General features: G+C 38.7%; 2 protein-coding genes and 2 long non-coding RNA genes across 4 annotated transcripts; all 4 read right to left on the bottom strand.

Annotated features, from left to right (window-relative positions):
- Positions 1-17,640: 17,640 nt before the first annotated feature.
- LOC104822205 lies at positions 17,641-18,798 on the bottom strand. The gene has a single exon (XM_010553345.1). The coding sequence runs from the start codon at positions 18,796-18,798 to the stop codon at positions 17,641-17,643; it is 1,158 nt and encodes a 385-aa protein (XP_010551647.1).
- A 3,506-nt stretch (positions 18,799-22,304) lies between these two features.
- On the bottom strand, positions 22,305-22,861 carry LOC104822204. Its single transcript, XR_773152.1, has 2 exons — positions 22,762-22,861; positions 22,305-22,551 (listed from the first exon to the last, which is right to left on the bottom strand). It is a non-coding gene; the product is annotated as an uncharacterized LOC104822204 (long non-coding RNA).
- Positions 22,862-24,493: 1,632 nt separating this feature from the next.
- Positions 24,494-25,102, bottom strand: LOC104822203 (putative defensin-like protein 263). The gene is made up of 2 exons (XM_019203502.1): positions 25,032-25,102; positions 24,494-24,880 (listed from the first exon to the last, which is right to left on the bottom strand). The coding sequence occupies exons 1-2, from the start codon at positions 25,087-25,089 to the stop codon at positions 24,651-24,653; spliced, it is 288 nt and encodes a 95-aa protein (XP_019059047.1). The 5' UTR covers positions 25,090-25,102; the 3' UTR covers positions 24,494-24,650.
- A 1,408-nt stretch (positions 25,103-26,510) lies between these two features.
- Positions 26,511-27,047, bottom strand: LOC104822201. The gene is made up of 2 exons (XR_773150.1): positions 26,952-27,047; positions 26,511-26,751 (listed from the first exon to the last, which is right to left on the bottom strand). It is a non-coding gene; the product is annotated as an uncharacterized LOC104822201 (long non-coding RNA).
- Between the last annotated feature and the right edge of the window lie 246 nt (positions 27,048-27,293).

The following is a 27,293-nucleotide window of genomic DNA, read 5'->3' as shown; positions in this document are numbered from 1 at the left end:
TTTTCTCCAAAGTGTGTAGCCCCCTTTCTCTCTCCTCCAACTCCCCTTTTTGTCAAAGTTCAGAATTAGGTTTTCTCCTCAAAACATGGGCTTTTCCTTTTTGGGCCGATTTTGATTTCAGGCGGTCGCTCATTTTTCAGGCGGGTCGCTCATTTTTCTTCCGGTCGCTCATTTTTCGGGCGGGTCGCTCATTTTCCTCTGACACGCGAAAAAACAAGCGACCACTCACAAAATGAGCGACCACCCATAAAATGGGTGGGTCGCTCATTTTGTCTGAGCTTCCCGAGCATTCTCGAATTCTTGTTCTTCCGTGCCCGCTTCGTGAGGATTCATCGTGGACTCTTCCTGTAAGGAAAAACAAGCAAAACAACCTACCCATGGTCATCTAACGTCCTATGATGCCTAGAATGTGAGAAGAATTGTGATGCACGACGTTATAAAACCGGTGAAAAACCCGTGTGATCATGAATCGAGTGATGTACCTAAGTAGGAGGGGTTGGGGGAAGCCACGAGAGATGAAAACGTGGTGTTTGGCAGTTCTGAATGAGCAACCGATCGGTTGGAGACATTGGACACGATCGGTTCCGATTTCTGTATCTCGAAGCGATCGGTTCTCAGGACCGAACCGATCGGTTCTAAGTTCTGTAACTTTGGCTCACAAATTCGATCCATCAACCGATCGTTTCCACCAGATGACACGATCGGTTCTGATTTTTGTAACTCGAAACGATCGGTTCTCAGGACCGAACCGATCGGTTCAAATTTCTGTAACTTTTCAACATTTGGAATACAACTGAAACGATCGGTTCCAGGATGGGAAACAGATATGTGTGTCTTTTTGTGAAATTTCGGCCACCATTGTGTCGATGGAATTGCCGTGATCCAGAATCCGTCCGTAAATCCACATATGTTCAATATCGGTATAGATGCTATCCTGCGATAAAAGAGTCAGTTCCAAGGGGTCATCGTGATGAAATTGATGCATTACCTTTTCAGCCAAGGATCCCAAGACGTCGAGGAAGCACGCAGATTCGGTTGATGACGGTTGCTTGAGATTTTTGTCCAAAGTAAACTCTACTGTCTCATCTCCAATCTTCATGGTCAGCCTACCTGCTCTAACATGTATAACAGCATCTGCAGTGTTAAGAAAAGGACGACCAAGATGTTGGGTTTCCTGGGATCTCATGAGCGAATCTAATTCCTAAGAGATCGATTCTAGGGTTTGCGCAGCGGATATAAAACCGGGGCTTGTATCAATTGATCTGTTCGTCCGATCACTCTAGGCATGAAGAATACCTCGCCCTCTACACGTATCCACACGTCGGGATGGATTCCAACACCTTGGAACTTGTCTGCTAGGACTAGAGATCTCGATCTCTCTTGTGTGCAAGGTTTTTTTTTTGGAGGCTTAGGGTTTTATTTTTCTTCTTTTTTTCTTCTTTTCCTTTTTTCTTTTTTCTTTTCTTAAAACCCTAGAAGACATTCTCCTTATATAGACTTTCCAAAATCCTAATTTGACAAGGAATAGATTACTAGGAATCCTAATCTAATTAGGTTTCCTAAACCTGTTAGAATTCTAATCTCATTAGGTTTCCTAGATGTAATAGAATTCTAATCTCATTAGGATTCCTATACATAATAGGATTCCTAATCCCATTAGGATTCCTATTCCAATTAGGAATCTCAATCCAATTAGGATTCCTAATCGGGATAATTTAGCACACGTACTTGTCCATCCCTATTGTGTGTGACCCTGTAGGCTCATTCGATATAGCAGTATAACCCGAAATCTCTATTTCGGGTATACAAGTCATAGGCGGTCTCTAGCAAGACACTATGACTACCTATCTCGAATAGAGTTTGTTTGTGATCATACGAAAGCCAGTGATGATTCCGACTGATGATCCTTTTGTATCGCGATATGATATGTCGAACATAAGGCATGGACAAGCCACCTTATCTGATTCGACTGCTTTCTCGTTCACTGAGTTCGACTGTCTGAAATAGACGACGTTCGTCTATAGTGCGGCCACACATTTCTACAGTCTTGCTCACACGAGGGGCCCCGCGATATCTCTCTCTTTTACGAGAGGTACAAATCCCGTCTTGACTATCTACAATCCAGTACATGATTCGTTTCGTATCTGATACACGCCTTTATAGTCCTCCTGTTACGCAGGACGTTTGACGTAATCACAGCACGCAACTCCTCATGTTGGATTCTGTAGATATCTCAGGTCTTAGGATCCAATCATGGAATCGTCGTATGAGGTTCAAGTCATGACGCTAGTCCATGTGACAATCTCATGCGGGTCAGTCCAGTATTCCGTTCTGCAACGAATACCTATGATTGTGATCGTATCCAATACCTATGATCATCTATGTGATCATCAATCACACATCATACTAGTCTTATTATGTCGTTATTCCCATAATGACACAAGACTAGGGAGTTTAGTATCATTCATAATGATACATGGATTTCATAACAGATCTAGCATGCAGGAACATGTAATGAACAAGATACTCTCATAAAAAAACTATCAATACATCGAATGTATCTGAACAAAGCTCATAATCAGTACATCATAGAGCACTTAACCAACACAAGAATGATGGGTACCTTAGAATCTTCGTCCATGTCAAGGACCACAAAATCCACCGGAATGTAGAAATTTCTGACTTTTAGTGGCACGTCCTCAGTATTCCAGCAGGGTATTTAACGGATCGATCGACTAATTGGAGAGCCATTCTGGTGAGTTTTAGCTCGCCTACATTCAGCTTCTTGAAGATGGAGAGTGGAAGAAGGCTGACACTTGCTCCTAGATCACAAAGTGCACGATCATGGAAACATTGCCTAATGTGCAAGGGATTGAGAAACTACCTGGATCCGACCGCTTGGGTGGTAGCTCATGTTGGATCAGAGCACTACACTCGACGGTGAGTGCTATAGTCTCTTTTTCAACGACTCTCTTCTTAGTCAGGATGTCCTTCAAGGACTTAGTATACGAGGGAATCTGCAAAATAGCTTCAGTGAATGACATAGTTACCTCGAGTTTCTTCAGCATTTCCGCGAATCTGGCAAACTGACTATCTTCGCTATGGTTCCTCAGACGCGATGGGAATGGTATCGGTGGAGGTCTAGGAGGAGGAGGCACGTAAACTGGATCAGGAGTATCGTCAGGAATATCTGAAACTTTGGTCTTCGAGCTTTCGCCATGCTCAACCATCGGTGAGTTTCCAGTGTCTACCTGCTTACCATTTCGCAGAGTAATAGCATTAACATGTTCACGAGGGTTGGTCTCAGGTTTACCTGGAAGAACACCGGACAGTTTTTGGGAGTCTGCTGCGAGCTGGGCAATCTGATTGTCCACTACCTTAAAGTGGGTGTCAATATTCGCGAATTGAGTGCGGAATTCCTGAGTCTGCTTCTCATGTGCCTGAATGAGCTGTTGAATAAGAGCATTTGTATCTTGAGAAGGTTCGCGATTACCCGGAGGTGTATGATTATTGTACGACTATCCCAGAGCTATGTAGTTGGAGTTCTGATTAGGACCTTTGGATTGAAAAGCAAAACCGGGTGGAATCCTCTGGTTTGGATTGTTGAATGGTCTGAAGTTGTTCGGTGCGAGATTCTCAATATTGTTCGACTTGTAGGGGAGATTTGGGTGATTCCTCCAGCTTGGGTTGTATGAGCCCATGTAGTTATTGTTGACCACGTAGTTCAGATCTTCAACCCTCTCCTCGATCGCATAAAGACCATGATCCTCCTGTGGATGTGTCGGGACATCTGTGGTAGAAATCAGGTTGGCGCTTGCAAATTTAGCATTAAGTGTTGCCAACTGATCAAGAACCAGTTTCAAGCTGGGGTCGCCGTCTTTCTTCGGTAGATTGCGAGAGTATTCGCTCGGAACATCTTCCTCTTGAGCCATCATTTCAATATGTTGTTCTAGCTCGGCGAATGAATTGTTCTGGATACTTCTACCGCAAGAAGCTCAGATCAAAGTCTTGGTATCCATTCTGAGTCCTCGGAAGAAAATGTTGATCAAATAGTTCTTGTCAAGTCCGTGATGAGGGCAAGACTTCTGATATCCTTTGTACCTCTTCCAAGCGTCATAAAGACTTTCTCCGTGCTCTTGCTTGAATGAATGAATGCCGGAGAGAGCGGCTTGAGTGCGGTGAGCTGGGAAGAATTTTGACATAAACTGCACTTCCAGCTGCTCCCAGGTGTGGATAGAATTTGGTATCAGATCATAACACCATTCCAAAGCAGCATCTAAGAGAGTCCAGGGGAAAGCAATTAAGCGGAATGCATCCTCTGTCATCCTGTTGTCTCTCTTGATAGAACGACACATCATTTTGAAGCGAGTTAGATGCGCATTCGGGTCTTCGTTCGGCCTACCCCGGAAAGCATTGTTGCCCAACATCTGAATAGTAGACGGGTTCAGCTCGAAACTAGACATGTCGATGGCCGGTAGTCGAATACCAGCCAAAAGCTCGGTGTGTTTTGGCGTATTGTATTGGGCAAAGGTTGAGTTAGCATTGCCCTCAACACCATCGGGAAAAGCAAGATCTCGATCGTTCTCCATCTGTTTTCGTTGACGTCGAATGTATCTAACGGTTCTTTCAAGTTCAGGATCAAGAGGTACTAGATCTGATGTTCCAGCACTCCTGGTCATGCACTAGAGAAACCTGCACAACAGAGGGAAACGACAGCAGACAAAGAAAACGTGAGAAATCACTTAAGAAAAAGAAAAACAAAAAAAATCCAGACTAGATAGAATCTAATCCTATTGCCTAAATTGTGCCCGGCAACGGCGCCAAAAACTTGATGTCAGAAATCTAGGCGAATAAATTCGATCAAGTTATAATAACCTAGACTCAACAAATACCGCAAGTGTACGGATCGGTTGCAATAGCTAGGGTCGAACACATGGACAAAAGTTAAGCAAAGAATTCAATTCAAATCCAAGTCTAGATCCAGAAAAAATATGAGAATATGATGGAAAGTATCAAAGCAAGTAACTAAAATCGGTTGTAACTATGGAAGACAAACACTGCAGGCTTCGGGATTGCTTTACATGCAAGGATCTTCTCTAAAGATGCAGATCTCTATAATTCATAAATCCAATTCAGGGAATTCAAGCTCTATAATAGAAATTAACTCTCTCGAGTCTAATCTCACTATCCAGACTTTATCCTATTAATCTCTCGATTCAATAATCTAAATTCTGGATGCATGAACGAACGCTATCATAATTCCTAGACAGATATTCATCTCTCGATGCAATACCTGTTCTATCTATTGAGTTATTTCCAGATTATAATCCCATATATCTATGCAAATTAAAACCCTAAGTTCATTCAATCAGATGGCCAACAAGATCAAATGCATTAATCTCAACTCAATAAACCGAATAGAATAAATAAATCCACAGAGTCTGGAATTAAAAACAACAGATCCCTACATAGCAAATCCCTAACCCGCAGCAAGGGGACTACTCGCTACACATCGAGACGACAGGGATCATATCAATACAACAAAACATTGTAAAATAGAATAAGGAAGAAACTCTTAGTCGATTTCTCGGCTTCGTGATCTCCGTCTCCTACTCCAATCTCTTGCTTCCTGATAATCTCCCTCTTTTCTCTGCTCTTAGGTGACTTTTCTGTTCAAAATTCGGAATGCCTGTGACCTAGAAGCTTTCTCCCTTTTATTTCTTTTTGTTTTGGCCGAAATCGGAATGTTTCCAAAAACTTCGCCTGAGAACCGATCGTTTCTTCATATGGTGAACCGATCGGTTCATATTTCTGAGCAAATCTTCAATTTCCGCAAATCGAACCGATCTGTTCTCTCAGCATGAGCCGATCGGTTTCGCCTTCTGAGTAATTCTTCTGTTCTTGTCCAAGAGGCGAAACGATCGTTTCGGAATCCCCTGAAACGATCGGTTCTTGCTTCTGATTCCAAATTCGGTTGGTTTTCGCTCATTTTTCCGCTCATAGTGCGTAGTACCTGCAAAGATTAAATCAAAGCGAAACCGAAGCTAAATACGCACTTAAACATCTAAGAAATCATACAGTCAGGTAAATATGTCGGACGAATCATATAAAAATCCATGATATATTGCGTGTTATCAGTGCACTTTTGAGCGCAATGTGTCAGGATGGAAATGAACAGATTTATCCACTCGCATTTGCCGTTACAGATGGAGAGAACGATAGATCATGGGAGTGGTTTTTCTATCAACTTGGTTCCTTCATCCCTGATACCGCAGATAAGTCTTTATTTCAGATCGACACGCATCAATATCAAGGGTTATTCGTAAAGTATATCCTTCGACCAAACATGGTGTATGTACGTACCATTTGTCGAAAAACCTGATGACCAAGTTCAAGTGTAAGCGCGTGACACCTTTATTCAAGGAAGCCGCACTGGCATTTACAAGAAGTCATTTTGATAGGGTGTTTGATCAGTTGAGGAAGATTCATGAGGGTGTTGCTAAATATTTGGAGGAAATAGACGTGAGGATGTGGTCCCGCGCATATTTCGAAGGATGCAGATACAATATTACGACGAGCAATATTGCTGAATCGTGGAATTCTGTGCTGAAGGGAGCCAAAGATTATCCGATTGTACCACTTTTCGAACACATTAGACAGACACTTACGAAGTGATTTTTTGAACGTCGTGTCAAAGCGGACTCTTGGTCACAAACGGTTACACCAGCAGTTGCCATGCACATAGATATTCTTGTGGAGAAAGCGAAAAAGCTACAAGTGAATCCAATATCTGCAGTGGATTACCAGGTGAAGGGAGGTCATGAAGAATATGTTGTTAATCTTACAGCAAACACATGTTCTTGTCGCGCATTTGATATGATCAAGATGTCATGTATTCATGGCATAGGTGCTGCTACCTGGTGCAAGATGTCTGTGCACGAGTTGGTTGATCCGGTATATTCAACAACAACATGGAGATCTGCGTATGCAGATTGTATTAATCCAATCAATGTCCCAATTGAAGAATGGCAAGTTGAAAGACAAGTGGCGGACCAGTCATGCGCAATTCCACCAGTTAGAAGACCACCTGGGAGACCGAAGAAAAGAAGACAACCGTCGTTTATAGAAGGTGTTTTGAAGAAGGCGCGGAGACCCAATCAATGTCGACGTTGTGGGCAACGAGGACATAATAGAGCAACATGTAAAGAATACATACGATGATCCCAGTCATAGTACCAGGGACAGATTTAGACCCGGGTAGATGTTCCCGGATAGATAGAACGTGGTAACTGTAATTGTATTCATTTTCTTTGATTATCGGTCTGAAATGTACGTTTACAGACAATTTATCCGGCTTGATAATTCCGATGGTTTGTGGTTACGCAGTTCGAATTGTCCAGATTGGTAATTCTGATGGTATGCTGATTACGATGTTTTATTTCTTCGGACACGGTTTCGGTGGCGTATAGTTATCTGGTTTTCGTCGTAAGTGGTGGCATGAACATTGCGCATGACCCGGATGTGTCTTTCATCCAGGCTGATGTACGTTGTGTCCGGACGGATGGGATATTCCGGACAAAATTTGCTACAGCATCCTTCTGACCGAAGTAATTGCAATATTCTCGGGACTCGTAAAAACCGAATAGTCACATCCTTCTGACGGAATTGCTTTAAATAGAGGCATGGTTAAATTTAGATTTATTTTCAATAGAGAAGAGAATATGAAAGACGCCTCTGCCATATCAAATTCTTCCCTGGTATGGATTCCATTATCGGAGTATCGTGGGTGGCAAGGTTTACCTTATACTACTCCCATAATGGAATCCATATCAGGAAGTATTTGCCCGTGGTAGCAGTTGGGTGAAAAAATGACCTTCATCTCGAACTCCCCATATCCTTCCAAAGCTCGCCCTTATCTGCGCATGCCGTGGATACCCGTCAACTAGACTGGAGTTGTGGAACCGCAACCAAGCATGCGGTGGTTTTCCAGCACAAAATCAGCAACTGGGCGGTTAATGGACATACCTGAGGATAGCAAATGTTGACTTCTGTTTGTTTGTTGTTGTTTTCTTTATTATTTCTGTAAATCTTACCGAGTTTGTAAAATTTGAACATTTATTTAATAAAATCATTTATATTTCAATAAAATCTGTAAAATTTGAACATTTATGGAGTTGTCCGGAAATTTGGTCTCTGGACTGTACTTATCCTGGTTGTTATGTAACCGTTCACGGTAGGAAGGATATAATACCACTGTAATACGGAGACGTGGTACTTGTTTCCCGGACACATGACGGACGGACATGAACACCCCAGAACGTCTTGCGACTTGGTATACGGAAAAGATGAACCCGGACACATGACGGATGGACACGTCTTATTCAATCCGGACACTTGACGGACGGACAGAAACACTCCGAATGTGTTTGTTAAGGCTTGTTCATTCTGGGTTTGGAGTTGTCCGGAATTTTGGTCGTCGGACTATACTTATCTGTGTTGTTCGGTATACGATAATCGCAATAACTGCAGACGACTTCGGATTTTATTTGAAATTGATGGAAATCTTCTCAATGTTTACCTCTTGCAATGGCAGATCCGAAATTTCAGTCTTCGAACAAACCTCATTTTTTCCAGCCCCTTCTTCCTGGCTTCCACCACCACCTCGTACTCTCTCTCTCTCTCTGTCTGTCTGTCTCTCTCTCTCTCTGTGGACGTATTACGAAGAAATGGTTATGAGTTTTGGCCAATTTTTGTGTGTTGTTTGTTTGTTGTCGCAGGACATGCCGGTGAAGTTCTTCAAGAAGAACGTAGAGGGAAGGCATGAGGAGAAGACGACGGCTACACTGGTGTCCGATGTCTTGGACAGGAAATGGGAAGTGAAAATTGATGGCCGGAGATTCGCCGACGGCTGGGAAGATTTCGCCGTCAAGCATGATTTCCGTGTCAGAGACTTTTTAATTTTCAGACTGGAAGGTGAAGGTGACTTGTCTTTTCATGTCACAGGCTTCGGTCCCAGTTGTTGTAATCTCCAATACTCTTCGTCTCGGACATATGACACTGGAGAACAGAAGAGAGTACGATCTGATCAGATAGAGAAGATGAAACAGAGAATTTCAGATGCCATAACTCCATTGCGACAGTCTCGAGAAATTATCGACACTGTTGAACATGAACTGGAAGAGTTGGCAAGAACTTGATGGATTCGGTTAAGTTATTTCTGTTGAATTAGTGGCTGAGTTCTTCTTTTTAGCGTTGTTGGGTTTTCTTCACAATATGTAAAATTTTGTTGTTAATAATCGAAACCTAACTCAAGTGGAAATTAAATCGAATCGAACCGAATATGATATAGAAATCGATCGGTACCTAATTCATTCAAGTAAATTTGAACATTCTTCATTGTTACGAGTCCGAAACACATGATGGACAGACACATCGTATTCAATCCGGACACATGATGGACGGACACGAATACTCCGGATAGGGTTGTGTCTCGGTATACGAGAAAGCTGAAGCTGGGCACTCATTCCCGTACACATCAACGTCGGTACTGTCACTGTCATATATATGAATAGATATGGATCTTTATTGTATTTGCATTCCAACAACCTTGAGTCATGAAGTCCGGGCTGTAGTGGCCCGTGCACATACAGTTTCTTAACCGGACATATTAACGCCAAATCCCGGACAATGTGGACAAACTGAGGTTTCACTATGTCAACACTTTTCCCAAGAAACATTCAATCGCACTGCAGTAAAACCACAACATTTTTTAGTGGTGGAGGGAATAACCCGGGAAACCAGCAGGACGGGTTAATGTCATAGTCTATATAACGGGACTATACGAGGGGCGTCTATATAACCAGACAGACAGAAATTTGGCAAACCGTTCGAACACTTGGTACATGCCCTTTAAACCGGATACAGAATGCATATAAACAAATGATGGAATCCATATCAGGGATGCAGGTAGTTGGCCCGATTGGTGCCACGTGCCCTCGACGGTGACAAGTTGGTCGTGTGCTCGATCTTCTGCACAGATCTTCATCACACCTCGGACAGGTGATGAGAATGTTCTAAGCATCGTCCCCAATGGTTGCTGTCGTCGTCTACCATGAATGAAAGGGTCGTCTCCCGGAGGGATGTTTGAATCGGGGTGCGTTATTTCAGATGGCGAGATTTCCTCCGATTCCGTCCGGAAGAAACTTGTCACAGTTGTACATCTTTAAAATAGTATTGTCCAGTAATGTATGGAAGTGTATTTATTTACATTTTTTTCCAGTCATGGAGATGTTATTATAAATGTTATCATATTTTTAATGAAGTACCATGTCGTCTGGGTGGTTTGTACCAAACGATAAGTTGAGCACGAACGTGAAATTCCCGGATTGCGTTTAATATCCATACCCCGGACAGATACGGATGAGCCGAGATAATCATTCCGGACAGCGCATAATCAGTCCAATGTCTGCGTGACATGTGGACGAGTTTGTATACATTTATGACATCTGGGAATGAGGAAATGGTGAACCTGGACATTGACCCCCGGAATACTCTGCTTCGGGACTTGAAACCGCGTCTACTGAACCCAAGAACATTACGTCCTGAGATGTCCACCCCGGACGGAATGGCGTCTCATCGATATGTCTTCCAATAAATCGACTATAAAAACGCCTTAGTTGGAATTACTCATTCAACGTAACCATGAGCACTGTTGAATACATTACACTTTTTCCCCTTCTTTGTCCGCTCAAGAAAAATACAGCAAGTACATGTTGCGATATCTTTCTTTCGCAGTGATTATCTTATATGATGGAATCCATATCAGGGAATGTATGTCAATCAGAACCGGTTGAGCTATGAAGATGAAGTGCAACCGTATAAACTGGACGAAGAAATGCATATGAGTGCAACCGTATAAATTGGACGAAGAAATGCATATGGAGATTAAAGTCGGCACGCCAACCGGAGAGTCCAGGGAAACGTCTACACCATCGGCCAAATGGAATGCATCAATATATCGAATATTGTAATATTTTATAGTTCTGTAAAATTTCCCGGATCGCAATGTGCTAATATAATATTTTGTAAAATTTTCTTGTTGTATGATATTTTATACTTATGTAAAATTTCCTTCTTGTAAATATGTTTTGGTTGTAATAACAATTAAAATGTGATAATCTTCATACTAATTTCAGACTGTGTATATACGTTTTGTTGTCAAATTTGGTGTTGTGTATTGTTTTCATTCATTGTTAACGATTGATGATACCTACTCACCCCGGACATATGCAACCCGAACACATGAGTGACGGAAAAGTCCAATCCCGACCGGGTGGCATCTCGGTACGCGGGGGATATCTGAACCTTGACACTGCGTCACAGACATATCATATCAAACCCTGGATAATACACACTTTCCGAATATATGCCCTTTCCGGACTATTTGATTTTCCGGGTCGTGAATGAATATATTCTTTCACACGTGTCCTTTCTCCAGATGGTAATTTCAGAAAACGACATCCGGACTGCGTGACGTGTGGTTGTCGTTGCCAGGTCTATGCAATCCGGACACATGAGTGACTGAAAAGTCCAATCCGGATCGGGTAGCATCTCGGTATGCGGGGATATCTGAACCCGGACACTGCGTCACAGACATATCAGATCAAACCCCGGATAATACGCCTTTTCCGGATATACGCCCTTTCCGGACTATTTGATTTTCCGGGTCGTGAATGTATATGTTCTTTCAGACGTGTCATTTCTCCGGATGGTAATTTCAGAAAACAACATCCGGTTAAGTCACAGACATCTCGGTATGCGGGATATCTGAACCTGGACACTGCGTTACAGACATATCAATCTATATAAGGGGTGTTGTGTCTACATATCCTAGATTCTCACATACAACAACCATTCGCATCGGGGAAAACGTGAATAGATGCATTCTTGCTAGAAAGAGGATGTATGTAAACATATGATGGAATCCACATCAGGGATGGGCAAGGATTATCTTGTGAAAATGCACTCCATCCAGATGAGTGCACGATGATCTGAAAATGCACTCCCTCCCGACGTGTCCTTGCATGTGGAGGTTAAACGCCGACATATCACCCCGATGGGCAGGGATATCTCGTGAAAATGCTATGCGGTGTAAAAAGGTGGCACACCATCCGGATGAGTCCACCATGATGTGTACACTATCCGGTATTTGGAAGGGTTTAAAATCGATTTTTTTGTTTAATGTGTTATGTAAACTTAAAAACTTCCATTGTAACCAAAGAGAAGAAATGATAATATTCTCAAAAATTGCGTCCTCCGTATGATGTTAATTGTTAAGTACTGAGGTCATATCCAGTCACCCCGGACATTTATAACCGTAAATTTTACAGCCGGATAATCTTCATACTCAGTTCATATCCTATCCGGACCAATCCATTCTCCGGGTCGTGATTGCAGAAAATGATAACCGGAAGTCCATTAAGTCCATCTGGACAGTATCAGTAAACTACGAGGGCATGAAAAGATTCATCCGGACGATAGAATTATCGGAAAATTGCGGTCCTTGTTACTTACCTTTTAAGATATATATCCGGGAACGACAGTGAAATAGTTTGCACAACAACACACGGGAAGTGATATCCAGTCACCCCGGACATTTACAATACAGCAGGATAATCTTAATACTCAGTTCATATCCCTATCCGGACTAATCCATTCTCCGGGTCATGATTGAAGAAAATGATAACCGGAAGTCCGTTACGTCCATCTGGACAGTATCAATAAACTACGAGGGCATGAAAAGATTCATCCGGACGGTAGCATTATCGGAAAATTGCGGTCCTTGTTATTTAGCTTTTAAGATATATATCCGGGAACGACAATTAAATAGTTTGCACAACAGTAGGGAAGGGAGTACTGTCCGGAAAATGCTCAAGCGCATTCTTTACTATAAATGCATCAGGATATGCAAAAAAATATTTATTTCATTTGTTTGTCCTTCATTTTTGTTTGACAAATTCGCTGAACATTGTTACAGCCATACTGCAACGAACGAAATCCATGTTCTCTGTACGAAGATGAGACCAATATTTTCCTAGGGCATGGCATTCGACATACTTTAGACAGAAAATCCCGCAATCTCTAGATTGCTCCATTTGCGGTACTCCCTGGAATACGTCTACACCATCGGCGAAATGGAATGCATTTATATATCGAATATTGTAATATTTTATAGTTTTGTAAAATTTCCGTGTTGTAAAATTTCGGACTGTGTATATACTTTTCATTGTCAAATTTTGTACTGTTTACTGTTTTCATTGTTAACGATTGATGATATCTACTCACCCCGAACATCTAATTGAGCAAACCCCGGATATACTTCAAGGCCGGTTGAGATCGTTTCCCGGAAATTTTACACCCGGACAAATAACCAAGACTATTTTTTATTTTCTATAATTTCAGACCAAACCCCGGATAATACGACCTTTCCGGATATACGCCCTTTCCGGGTCGTGAATGAATATATTGTTTGAGACGTGTCCTTTCTCCGGATGGTAATTTCATAAAACGACATCCGGACAGCGTGACGTCCGGTTGTCGTTGGCAGGTGTATGCAACCCTGACACATGAGTGACGGAAAACTCCAATCCGGATCGGATGGCATCTCGGTATGCGGGATATCTGAACCTCGACACTACTTCACAAACCTATCAATCTATATAAGGGGTGTTGTGTCTACATATCCTGGATTATCACACAACAACCATTCGCATGGGAAAAACGTGAGTACATGCATTTTTGCCAGAAAGAGGATGTATGCCTTTAAACCGGATACAGATTGCATCTAAACAAATAATGGAATCCATATAAGGGATGCGGGAAGTGGGGCACAAGTTCGGTCTACAGCTGACGAGTTGGTCGTGTGCTCGATCTCCTGCTTGAATCTTTATCACACCGCGGACACGTGTTCTATCCCGCTTTGCCTGGACGTACTGGCTCCAGCCGACGTACGACATGTCCGGATGGGATGAGAAGCGGTCGGTAGGTTATATCCCCTCCTACGTGTGACATTCATGAATACGTGTTCGAAGAAATCGACTATAAAAACGACATTGTTCGTTTCAATCTGTGTAAATTCGAAGAATTATTTCAATAAAATCCTTTAAATTTTGGAATTATGATTCGATCTACATATGTATTGGTTGTAATAAAACATAAATATGATAATATTAATTCAATTTTGAACTTTGTAATCTAAGTATGTATTGGTTGTAATAAAACATAAATATGATAATATTAATTTTTTTGCAATAGTTATAATTTGTAATCCGGATACACTTACACACATAAATATGATAATATCAAAGTATGGGACGGCCACATGCATCTGGTACTTTTAACTTGCATACTCCGGACATCCGGACAGACGAGGTAATCTGTCCGGACAGCTATAGTTTGGGTCGTGATTGGTAATCTTCGGGCTCATCCGGACAAAGGACATCAATCCACATGCATCCGGTACTTTTAACTTGCATACTCCCGGACATTCGGACAGACGACGTAATCTGTCCGGACGGCCACAGTTTGGGTCGTGATTGGTAAATTGGACAACCGGGGTTGTACGATTTATATCCAGGAACAAGTGTGAAGAAGTCCGGACACGAACATAAGGGAATCGAGTGTTGTATGGGTATTGTGAGACCGCATACAGATATGTAACACAGTGGAAAAACCATAAATCTTATTTTATTTTTTTCTTCCTATCTATATAGAAAAGGTTAAACATTGTCACATACATACTACAACGAATGAATTCGATGTTCTCTGTATGGAAAGGAGACCACTCTTTTCCTAGAGCATGTCATTCGACATACTTTAGACTGAAAATCATGCAATCTCCAGATTGTGCCATCGTAGGTGCTCCCGATAACTTTTCCAGTCCATACCGGTCCCTTGAAAATTTGTGTCTATCTTCAGAAGACGCACAATGATGCAGCACCCAAGGTATAACTGTGGCGTACATACCCATCCGTTTTTCCATCTCCTCATGACTGATGGTAAACTCCAACGAATCAAGGTATGTGATGGTTCGTTTGTCGGGATACAGGATGAGGGTCACCCAATGTTGTCCTCCGTAATTCGCCACAGTGTAAAACCAGTCAACATCCCGGACCAAACTCTTCTTTGTTGGATATGGAGTTGGCAAATCACCATTCACCATTCGTCGAAATGTTGCCATGGTCTCACCTTGTATGATGCCACAATCTTTCAGTTCATTGTTCGCCACGCCGACGTAATGGTTGAACACGGAGTCCAAGAATGCGATCCTTGGATTGGGAAATAAAGTAGGGTCTTCAAACAGTATCTTCCGGAGAACACTTAGATAACGATCCAAATGTTGCACAAGATAACAGAAAACATCAGATCACTGAACCAAAAATTACAAGAGGGTTATACTAATTTTGCTACTCTTAAAATACTTACATCATCGTTCAACCACTTCTGAGGGTACATCATTTGACTCCAAAAATGACGCATTTCCTTCAGCAGAGACTTGTCTTTTCCACCACTGTTGTAAACAACAATCATCAGCCATAGATAGTCCAATATACAGAATATAGTTTCACAATTTCAATGGATAGAGAACTTACATTTTCGTTACAGAACGCGATAGTGAGCTCCTCTCTTTCTTCTTCCAGGTTGCTCTCTCACTGTCATTCATATTCGCCCAAGGGAATGGATCATATGTATTAACTTGCCCTTGTTTCACATCCGGCTGTATGAGATTCTTAACAGCAGTATCAGCTTTGTATGGGGTCTTCAAAGCTGCACTTAGCCCTCGCTCCCTTTTCACCGCATCATATCTGAATGAAATGAGCAGGTTGTTCTCCATTGAAATCTCCTCTTGCTATTTCACCACATATTCCTGCCAGCTTTTCTTCTTCTCCATGAGAATACCCTCAGCCTCCTGTAATTTTTTCTCCCTTAACGAAAGGGCCTCCTTCTCATCTCCAGCTCTTGCTCTCGGACTGAAATAGCATCCGCCGGGACTCCCAACTCCTTCTCCTTCTCCAGCTCTTCTGTACGGACGGAAACAACATCCGTCTTAGCACCAACCTCTTTATCCCGGACATTAACCGCTTCGTTATCCTTCTCCGGCTCTTTCTCCCGGACTGAAAGAGCATCCGTCTGGACTCCCAACTCTTTCTGCTTCTCCAGCTCTTCTGTCCAAACGGAAATAGCATCCGCCTTACCAACGAGCTCTATCTCCCGGACATTCAGCGCTTCCTTCCTCTCGTCCAACTCTTTCTCCCGGACGAATAGTGCAACCATCCTCACACCCAGCTGTTGCTCCCGGATCGATAGAGCTTCCCTCTCCTTATCCAGCTCTTCAGCCCGGGCAGAAAGACCATCCATCTTGACAGCCAACTCTTTCTCCCGGACAGATAGAGAATCCTTCTCCTTCTCCAGCTCTTCAGCCCGAACAGAAAGAGCGTCCATCTTCACACCCACCTCTTTCTCCCGGCAGGATAGAGCTTCCTTCTACTTCTCCAGCTCTTTAGCCCGGACAGAAAGAGCGTCCATCTTCACACCCAGCTCTTTCTCCCGCCAGGATAGAGTTTCCTTCTCCTTCTCCAGCTCTTCAGCCCGAACAGAAAGAGCATCTATCTTCACACCCAACTCTTTCTCCCGGCAGGATAGAGCTTCCTTCTCCTTCTCGAGCTCTTCAGCCCGGACAGAAAGTGCTTCCATCTTGACGCCGAGGTCTTTCTCCCGGCCGGATAGAGTTTTCTTCTCCTTCTCTAGCTCTTCAGCACGTACGGAGAGAGCATCCTGCTTCACACAAAGGTCTTTCTCCCGGACGGAAAGACTTTCCTGGAGATCGTCCAGCTCTTTCGCCCGGACGGAATCAACATCCATCTCCACATCTTGCTCCCGGATAACAACACTGGTGTTGTGTTCCTCCCGGGCAGATACAGCTTCCTCCTCGGCGTCTAGACCTGACTCCCATACAGCAGCATCGTCCGTCAACTGCTCTTCTAGCTCCCGGACGAAGATGTCCTCCTCCCTCGCCTTGACGTCGTTGTTCCGGACAGTCTCACCGTCCTCGTCAGCATCTATCTCTGTCTCTCGGATAGAAAGACCATCTTTCTCAGCATGGACCTCTTTATGCCGGACAGCGAACACCTCCATGACATTCAACTCTATCACCCGGGCATCAATGACTTTCTCCATTGCCTCTACCTCTCTCTCCCGGACAGACAGAGCATCCTTCTTCTCCTGTATCTCTATCTCCCTGTTAGATAGAGTATCGTCAGGGTCTAACATCAACCATGATGACGCCTTCTCAGTGCATTCCATGATCTTCGCATTTATCGCGTCTTCCTTTAGGAGGAGGCTTTGTTCTTTCTCAAGCAAGACAGCTTCCCGCTTTCCCAAAATGATTGTTCTTTCACTGAACAATTCATGCTCCTTAGTATTCAACATTTTCTCCTTCTTACTACGACTTCTATTTTCCTTCATTTTAACTAGGTATCGTAGATTTCCATCCATCCGCTCCAACAACACCCTCACGTCTTCCGTAGGAGTCTCCATCCTCTTCTCCTCTAAATTTCGTCAGGTCTTCCGTTTTTTCCTCCATTATGGAACACCAACGCTGTTGTCCTCCACAATTACTACATTCTTCTGTTTCTTCCTCGGACGGGGTTGCACCACAAAATCTTCGTCTCCCTCACTTGAAACAGTCTGAGGTTCCTCCTGACTAACTGCCATTACTGTGTTCCCTTCAGTCTCCTCAGCACTACGACATCTCCCCTCTGTTGGGGCATCATCGGATGTGCTTCTCCCAATCAACAATGATTGATTGTTGGAAAGCAATTCCAACATTTTGGTGACTGTGGCGTCCTCAACCTCATCTTCAAACTCACTACATTCAGTGGAAAGAGGGATAATGTAGTGTAGAATGCCACAACTCTTTTCTATCTCAGTCACCATGTCGTTATCAATTCTCTTGCAATAAAGACCCCATTTACCACCAAGTGGTGGAATTGACCCTTCAAATTTTGAAAACATGTCGCCGAGTGTGGAGATTGTTTCCATCGCCCAGAGTCGAAGGCCGAGAATAAATCCATGGACTGTGTAATTTGTTTTGGTCAACTGTGTCATATCAAGCAAGTGAATTGACTCCAGTAGATGGACGAAGGACTTTCTGCCCCAGTTGGTTGCTTCAAACTCAGCCAAGTTGCTGACCAACTTCATATAAGTCTTCTCAACTGGCCTCCTTTTCTCTTGAGGGACTAGAATTCCACACACAATCACCAAATAGTGCAACCTTCTTCTGTCATCCGCAGTCCAACCTTCCATGCTTAGCATGTCCAACAAGTCCTTCAGAGTAACATTCTTCTTTGCAAGCTGACCAAAACGTCCCTGGTCCTCACCCTCCATCACTATGTTCTCAGGATCCTTGTGGCAGAGCATTCCTGTCAGTTCCCTGAACTCCAACAAAGAAAACCTTAAAGGTTGGCGCCCAAACATACACCACATCTCGTACTTCTTTGTCGTTACGATCTGTCGAGCTAGAATGTGGTGAAGCATGACTTTGGATATGGAAAATCCATTGTCAAATAGCCTGAACAAAAATCCAAAGACAGAAGCCCTCATTCCACCCCATTCTTCTTCACTCATGATCCTCTTCAACTCTGACATGCAATTCCCAAACTTGCATACATCGTTCATATTTTTCTTCAAGTCTGGTTCTTCTCCAGCAGGAAAGTATCGTTTTACTTGTAAAACGTCCATTGCAATCTGCCCAATACAATATACAACAAAAAATTCAGGTAAAAAACTATACAAAACTTCAACAAAATACACCACCCTATATTGCCCGGACACTGAACAATCACCATGCGGATACAAAGCAATATCCCGGACATGTATGAAGATATCCGGATAATATGTATATGAATAACCATCCGGATGGGATAACCGGACATACAAAAGCAATCTGCTGGACATATATTTAACATTTCGGACAATATGAACGGTCGGCCGTCCGGGTACATACCCTGACTATATACGTCCGGGGATAAACCCTTACCACTCTTATAAGATCACCAAATATATCCCGGACATTAAGCAACGTCTAAGCAACCGGATACTTCACCACAACACAGGGAATGTAGTATATCTGTCCGGATACTACAGTGGAGAACGGGAGCCATACGTTACGGTAACCAATATTAAAATCTTCAGCACACATACTTTACGGGAAACCCATTCACGTACAATCAAACCATAACCTCTCTCGAAAAGGTGACATAACCTCAAACACGTACAACCATACTTTGCGGGACACGAATCGTAATAACCTCAAACACATTAAAATAAACGAATAACATACCTGTTATGGAATGTATAATCTTTGCGTTGAGTATCGCCGAGATTCGTGTGTCGTCGGGATTCTTGTGTTTCGCCCTAAAATCGTCTTCGCCCTAACTGTTCTTCGTGTTTTAAAAAATGAGTTTTGGAGAGAGAGAAAAAATGGCGGTTCCATTTTGTTCTCGACGTGACGCACCCGCTTCAGGGGTATTTTAGGAAAAAAATGTATACTTTGCAAAGGTCACAACATTTTTGTCACACTTTGCAAAACATGTCATCTTTTCGTCACACTTAGCCAAGAACCCCTTTTTTTTTCAAACTCCATAATAAAATTAAGTTTGTCTCAAATTATAACTTATCATTTTTTGAGATCCGCCGCTACTTATACGCATCGTTCGTATATCGAAGTATTTATGATTCACCTTTCATGTATATGGTTTTAGTGTGCCAGATGTCTAGTTTTAATGATTAAATTAAAATTTAGTTTTTTTTATATTTCTCAATAAATTATGCTTTATTCCATTTAGTCACCATCACCACCATAAAAAAAATTATCGCCATAGATCGAAATTGAGTAGAATCTAAAATTGTCATTGTAAACGCATGTGTCCTTGTGTTCGATCCTAGATACTACGATTAATCTGTATATTTATGGTAATTGTGTCTAGAAAAATAAAATAAAATTAGATCGCACCCTAGATCACCATCACTTGTACCTTATCAAAGTATTCACCATTCATGTGTATGGTTTTAGTGTGGCAAATATATAGTTTCAACGATATAGTAAATTTTAGTTTTTTGGTATTTCTCAATAAATTATGAATGAGAATATAAAAAATACTCGATATAAACAATTTTAGTTTTTATTTAAGGTTTGTAACATATTAAACTAAAATTTGGACCCTTACTAAATTTTATTTTTTACTCCAATCAATAAACATCAACATACAAAAGCATGAGCATATATGTGATAGTCATTGGGAGTCACAACTAGCTATTCCCCTCTCAACATTCGCAGAAACATCTACCGCCGTTACAATTCATGATCTTGCAACCTTTGGGACAGAACTTGGCACAATCTTTGTCCTTATGACACGACGATTTCGCATCGATCTCTGCCATGGGAGGCGAAACCGGTATGCAGTTACAGTCTTTCTGGCCCGGTGGACATCCTCCTATGCAGTTCAGTCCCTCTTTCTCCATCTCTCTCGTTTCGGTCACCGAAAATGATGAACCTAGACATACACATACACATACATTTTGGAAGAAAACAATAGCGTTAAAAGATATAACAATATAATCTATATATATATATATATGTTTCGTTACACATGTATGAACATTCAAGATTAAGAGATCGAAGAGATAGAATAGAGGATACGAGACTAACAAAATGCAATAAGGGCGATCACAGCCAAGAAAGCTAGTTTCAAATAAATCTTCAACATTTTTTATTTTAATTGTTATTGATGTTTTTTAAAATGTTGTTGCATGTATTTATAATGGGTAATACTTTAATGGTTATAATTTTGGGTAAAGTGTTAATTATAACCATACCTATACATACTTAATGTGGGAGATACTAACTGAGTATGTCTTTATTTAAGTTCTATATCGGTCAACAAGGTATCAAATGGGTGTCGGATAGGATTTTAACCATATTCTATATGGTATCATACCATGCATGTCTTTGACTATTAAATACCAATGTATTATGGTAGGATTTTGACCATATTCTATATGATATCATACCATTCATGTAATTTGACTATTTAAATACCAAATGTATTAGGATTTTGATAACGGTAGTAATATTATTTCCAAAATTTTAACATGCGATACAAATAACAGAAAAAAGATAGTGCATAATAAAATAAAATTAGGTTTTTTGAATTTAATTCTAATAAAATTTGCATGGATTTTGGAGAGATATACGACAAGCTTATACGGAAATCATAAAATTGATGTTTATTCGTGGAATTTAACGAATATTGGAATGATTTAATGTTATTGGGTGAAATAAAAAATATTCTTTATTTTTCGACTTGACATAGTATTAGAATTATGAAAAATATTTTTTTATAACATTTGGCCCAATGGATTTGAACCTTGGTTGTGTCGTTGAACAAATGACTATTTTGATTGCCAAGAAGAGGGGGTACAAATAATGTATACAAAGAATACAATCTATACCGTTATCAAAAAAAGAAAAAGAATATATATATATATATATATATATATATATATATTACAGATATATTTTTCATTTGCCGATATAGTACGATCTAAAAAGTATGTAAGTACTAAAAATTATTTATTTCACATTTTATCACAATATTAGGATGTTCTTTTGTTTTTTTTTTTGTCTTAGTCAATCAATCTTTTGTTTCCCCCATAAATTATTTTTTTAGTTTTGAAAACCAATAAATAATCACATAAATGTTTATAGCCATATATAAATTATGAATATGATGTTCCAATTATTTTAACTTATTACCTTTCTTGTTCCATCTTACTTAAGTTTTCCCTTTTTAAATAAAACTGTTGTTTTTTATTTTATTTAATTAAAATCTTCTTAATAAAGAAAAGAAAGTAAAAGTTGCCCATTACCGGACAAAATATTTAGAATATGATAAATGCATGCGAGCAAGCTATTAGTTCAAATGCTTGTTCACTTCTAGATAGCCGTAAGTTCAAACCTTAACTTTAGGATAATATGTTTCATTTAATTTATGAGTTCATACAAAACAAAGTATACACAACGTTATAAAATAAGGATAAGTTTTAAAAAATTTAATATTCACGACAATTGTATTCTGTTGATAAATTAATTGAATATATATATATATATATATATATCAAATATTTTGTATTATTTAGACGTTTTCCAGGATAACTCGGTTGAATACGTTAATATTAGACATATATGAAAGCATTTATAATTGATAAAGCTTTATTCGATATTTATTTATTTATTTATTTATAGCAATTAGGACACAAAACGGCCTCAATATCCTACGGAGGTCGCGACAACAAAGTCACATGTGCAAAAGCCTTTAACACAAATAGGTCCATTGCCATAGCATATAAGAGTTCTACAGTCTTTGTCGGTCGTGCATTTCTTCTTCGACTTGTCCTCTCCAACATCTTCCATCACTCTCGTACATTTCACATCTGTCATTACACAAATATATATAACACTATCAAAAAATCATATATATATATATATATATATATATATATATGGATAACTAAAAAAGGGTATCATAAGGCTCTTGAAAGTCTTATCTTAATACTATGTTTTAATAAATTAAATTAAATAAATATATTATATATATACAAATGTCTCATTGAAGCTAATAATGTTCAAGATGAAGGACTCACGAGACATTGTGATGATCAAGAGAGCAAAGAGGATTACGGTGAAGTAAGTCTTCGACATGTCCGTTTTTTATTTTGTTGTTAAAAAAGATATGAAAAATGTTTTGATGCAATTGTTGGAGAGGCCAAGAACCATAGTTCTATTTATAGGTTTAGAACTATAAACACCAAATCCATTTGGATTTTGTTAAGTATAATAATATTATTACCAAAATTTAATACGCAATCTAAATAATAAAGGATAGAAACTACGAAAAATAAAATAAAATAAAATAAAGTTTTTTTGTTTATTCCAAGAAAACGTGTAGATATCAAAGTTTATATGAAAACTCTAAGGTTAACATTTGGCAGTAGAATTTAACAAATATTGGGATAATTAAGTGTCGTTGGATGAAATCAAACATTGGTCTCTATATTTTGACTTTATAAAATATCTAAATTATGAAAACATGTTTCTTGAACACTCTATTCGATAAGAAGAATGAAAGGTATAGATATTTATGTTATAACAATTTAGATTATAACATAAATATTATCATTTATATTATAAATAATAAGAACTAGATTAAAAACTATTCATACAACATATATATTTTAGATGTATATATTATTTTGTTTATCAATGTAAATTGTATGAAATATTTAATAAATATGTTTGGGATATACAGAGAGTTTAATCTAGTTAGAATATGATTACATGTAAATAATTTGTATTGTCAGATAGCATATCTATCGAATTTTACTTCATTTATATATTACTAGATATCTTTTGTATATTTTACACTTTGACTTTAATGTTTATGATGTTTTGTGGGAAAACTGGAGTTATGAGCATAAAACGAGGTATTTTCAAGGGAATCGAACCATGTGAAGTAAAATGCGGAAACAACCCGAAGTACTTAGAGCTGAAAACGAAGGACACTGCCGAGCATGACACACGATTGGATGATCTTTGAGTCCCGATCGATCGATCGATCGACTCATCAGAGAGTCGTTTATATTATCTTACACCGCATAAATTAATTGAAAATATAAAAATAAAGATTAAGTTATTTGTCGCTAAAAAAAATATTATTTATTATAAATAATAGTTCTTAATTTTACCCTAATATAGCAGTAACTATTATTATTTTTAAAAACATTTTGTTAGATTGGATAATAATTCGATCATATTTTAACGATTATAGTAAGAGCTTTTTTTTCCCAAACTCCATAATAAAATTAAGTTTGTCTCAAATTATAACTTATCATTTTTTGAGATCTGTCGCTACTTGTACGCATCGTTCGTATATCGAAGTATTTATGATTCACCTTTAATGTATAAGGTTTTAGTGTGCCATATGTCTAGTTTTAACGATTAAATTAAAATTTAGTTTTTTGGATATTTCTCAATAAATTATACTTTCTTCCATTTAGTCATCATCACCATCATAAAAAAATTATCGCCATAGATCGAAATTGAGTAGAATCTAAAATTGTCATTGTAAACGCATGTGTCCTTGTGTTCGACCCTAGATACTACGATTAATCTGTATATTTGCGGTAATTGTGTCTAGAAAAATAAAATAAAACTAGATCGCACCCTAGATCACCATCACTTGTACCTTATCAAAGTATTCACCATTTATGCGTATGGTTTTAGTGTGGCAAATATGTAGTTTTAACGATATAGTAAATTTTAGTTTTTTGGTATTTCTCAATAAATTATGAATGAGAATATAAAAAATACTCGATATAAACATTTTTAGTTTTTATTTAAAGTTTGTAACATATTAAACTAAAATTTGGACCTTACTAAATTTTATTTTTGACTCCAATCAATCAATATCAACATACAACAGCATGAGCATGTATGTGATAGTCATTGGTAGTCACAACTAGCTATTCCCCTCTCAACATTCGCAGAAACATCGCCCGCCGTTACAATTCATGATCTTGCAACCTTTGGGACAGAACTTGGCACAATCTTTGTCCTTATGGCACGACGATGTCGCATCGATCTCCGTCATGGGAGACGAAACCGGTATGCAGTTACAGTCTTTCTGACCCGATGGACATCCTCCTATGCAGTTCAGTCCCTCTTTCTCCATCTCTCTCGCTTCGGTCACCGAAAATGATGAACCTAGACTTACACATACACATACATTTTGGAAGAAAACAATAACGTTAAAAGATATAACAATTTAATCTATATATATATATGTTTCGTTACACATGTATGAACATTCAAGATTAAGAGATCGAAGAGATAGAATAGAGGATACGAGACTAACAAAATGCAATAAGGGCGATCACAGCCAAGAAAGCTAGTTTCAAAGAAATCTTCTCCATTTTTTATTTTAATTGTTATTGATGTTTTTTAAAATGTTGTTGCATGTATTTATAATGGGTTAATACTTTAATGGTTATGATTTTGGGTAAAGTGTTAATTATAACCATACCTATACATACTTAATGTGGGAGATACTAACTGAGTATGTCTTTATTTAAGTTCTATATCGGTCAACAAGGTATCAAATGGGTGTCGGATAGGATTTTAACCATATTCTATATGGTATCATACCATGCATGTCTTTGACTATTAAATACCAATGTATTATGGTAGGATTTTGACCATATTCTATATGATATCATACCATTCATGTAATTTGACTATTTAAATACCAAATGTATTAGGATTTTGATAATGGTAGTAATATTATTTCTAAAATTTTAACATGCGATATATACAAATAACAGAAAAAAGATAGTGTAGAATAAAATAAAATTAGGTTTTTTGAATTATATTCTAATAAAATTCGCATGGATTCTAGATACGGAAATCATAAAATTGACGTTTATTCGTGGAATTTAACGAATATTGGAATGATTTAATGTTATTGGGTGAAATAAAAAATATTCTCTATTTTTTTGACTTGACATAGTATTAGAATTATGAAAAATATTTTTTATAATATTTGGTCCAATGGATTTGAACCTTGGTTGTGTCGTTGAACAAACGACTATTTTGATTGCCAAGAAGAGAGGGTACAAATGATGTATACAAAGAATATAATATATACCGTTATCAAAAAAAGAAAAAGAGCCGATATAGTACGATCTAAAAAGTATGTAAGTACTAAAACTTATTTATTTCACATTTTATCACAATATTAGGATGTTCTTTTGTTTTTTTTTTTTTTTGTCTTAGTCAATCAATCTTTTGTTTCCCCCATAAATTATTTTTTTAGTTTTGAAAACCAATAAATAATCACATAAATGTTTATAGCCATATATAAATTATGAATATGATGTTCCAATTATTTTAACTTATTACCTTTCTTGTTCCATCTTACTTAAGTTTTCCCTTTTTAAATAAAACTGTTGTTTTTTATTTTATTTAATTAAAATCTTCTTAATAAAGAAAAGAAAGTAAAAGTTGCCCATTACCGGACAAAATATTTAGAATATGATAAATGCATGCGAGCAAGCTATTAGTTCAAATGCTTGTTCACTTCTAGATAGCCGTAAGTTCAAACCTTAACTTTAGGATAATATGTTTCATTTAATTTATGAGTTCATACAAAACAAAGTATACACAACGTTATAAAATAAGGATAAGTTTTAAAAAATTTAATATTCACGACAATTGTATTCTGTTGATAAATTAATTGAATATATATATATATATATATATATCAAATATTTTGTATTATTTAGACGTTTTCCAGGATAACTCGGTTGAATACGTTAATATTAGACATATATGAAAACATTTATAATTGATAAAGCTTTATTCGATATTTATTTATTTATTTATTTATAGCAATTAGGACACAAAACGGCCTCAATATCCTACGGAGGTCGCGACAACAAAGTCACATGTGCAAAAGCCTTTAACACAAATAGGTCCATTGCCATAGCATATAAGAGTTCTACAGTCTTTGTCGGTCGTGCATTTCTTCTTCGACTTGTCCTCTCCAACATCTTCCATCACTCTCGTACATTTCACATCTGTCATTACACAAATATATATAACACTATCAAAAAATCATATATATATATATATATATATGGATAACTAAAAAAGGGTATCATAAGGCTCTTGAAAGTCTTATCTTAATACTATGTTTTAATAAATTAAATTAAATAAATATATTATATATATACAAATGTCTCATTGAAGCTAATAATGTTCAAGATGAAGGACTCACGAGACATTGTGATCAAGAGAGCAAAGAGGATTACGGTGAAGTAAGTCTTCGACATAACCGTTTTTTATTTTGTTGTTAAAAAAGATATGAAAAATGTTTTGATGCAATTGTTGGAGAGGCCAAGAACTCTAGTTCTACTTATAGGTTTAGAACTATAAACACCAAATCTATTTGGATTTTGTTATGTATAATAATATTATTACCAAAATTTAATACGCAATCTCAATAATAGAGAATAGAAACTTCGAAAAATAAAATAAAATAACAGTTTTTTTTGTTTATTCAAAGAAAAACATGTAGATATCAAAATTTATATGAAAACTCTAAGGTTAACATTTGGCA

This window comes from Tarenaya hassleriana, unplaced genomic scaffold (genome assembly GCF_000463585.1).
Source record: "Tarenaya hassleriana unplaced genomic scaffold, ASM46358v1 Cleome354, whole genome shotgun sequence".
Classification (NCBI taxonomy): domain Eukaryota; kingdom Viridiplantae; phylum Streptophyta; class Magnoliopsida; order Brassicales; family Cleomaceae; genus Tarenaya; species Tarenaya hassleriana.
The sequence above is the reverse complement of the archived record's forward strand: the minus strand, read 5'-3'. Positions and strand labels throughout refer to the sequence as shown.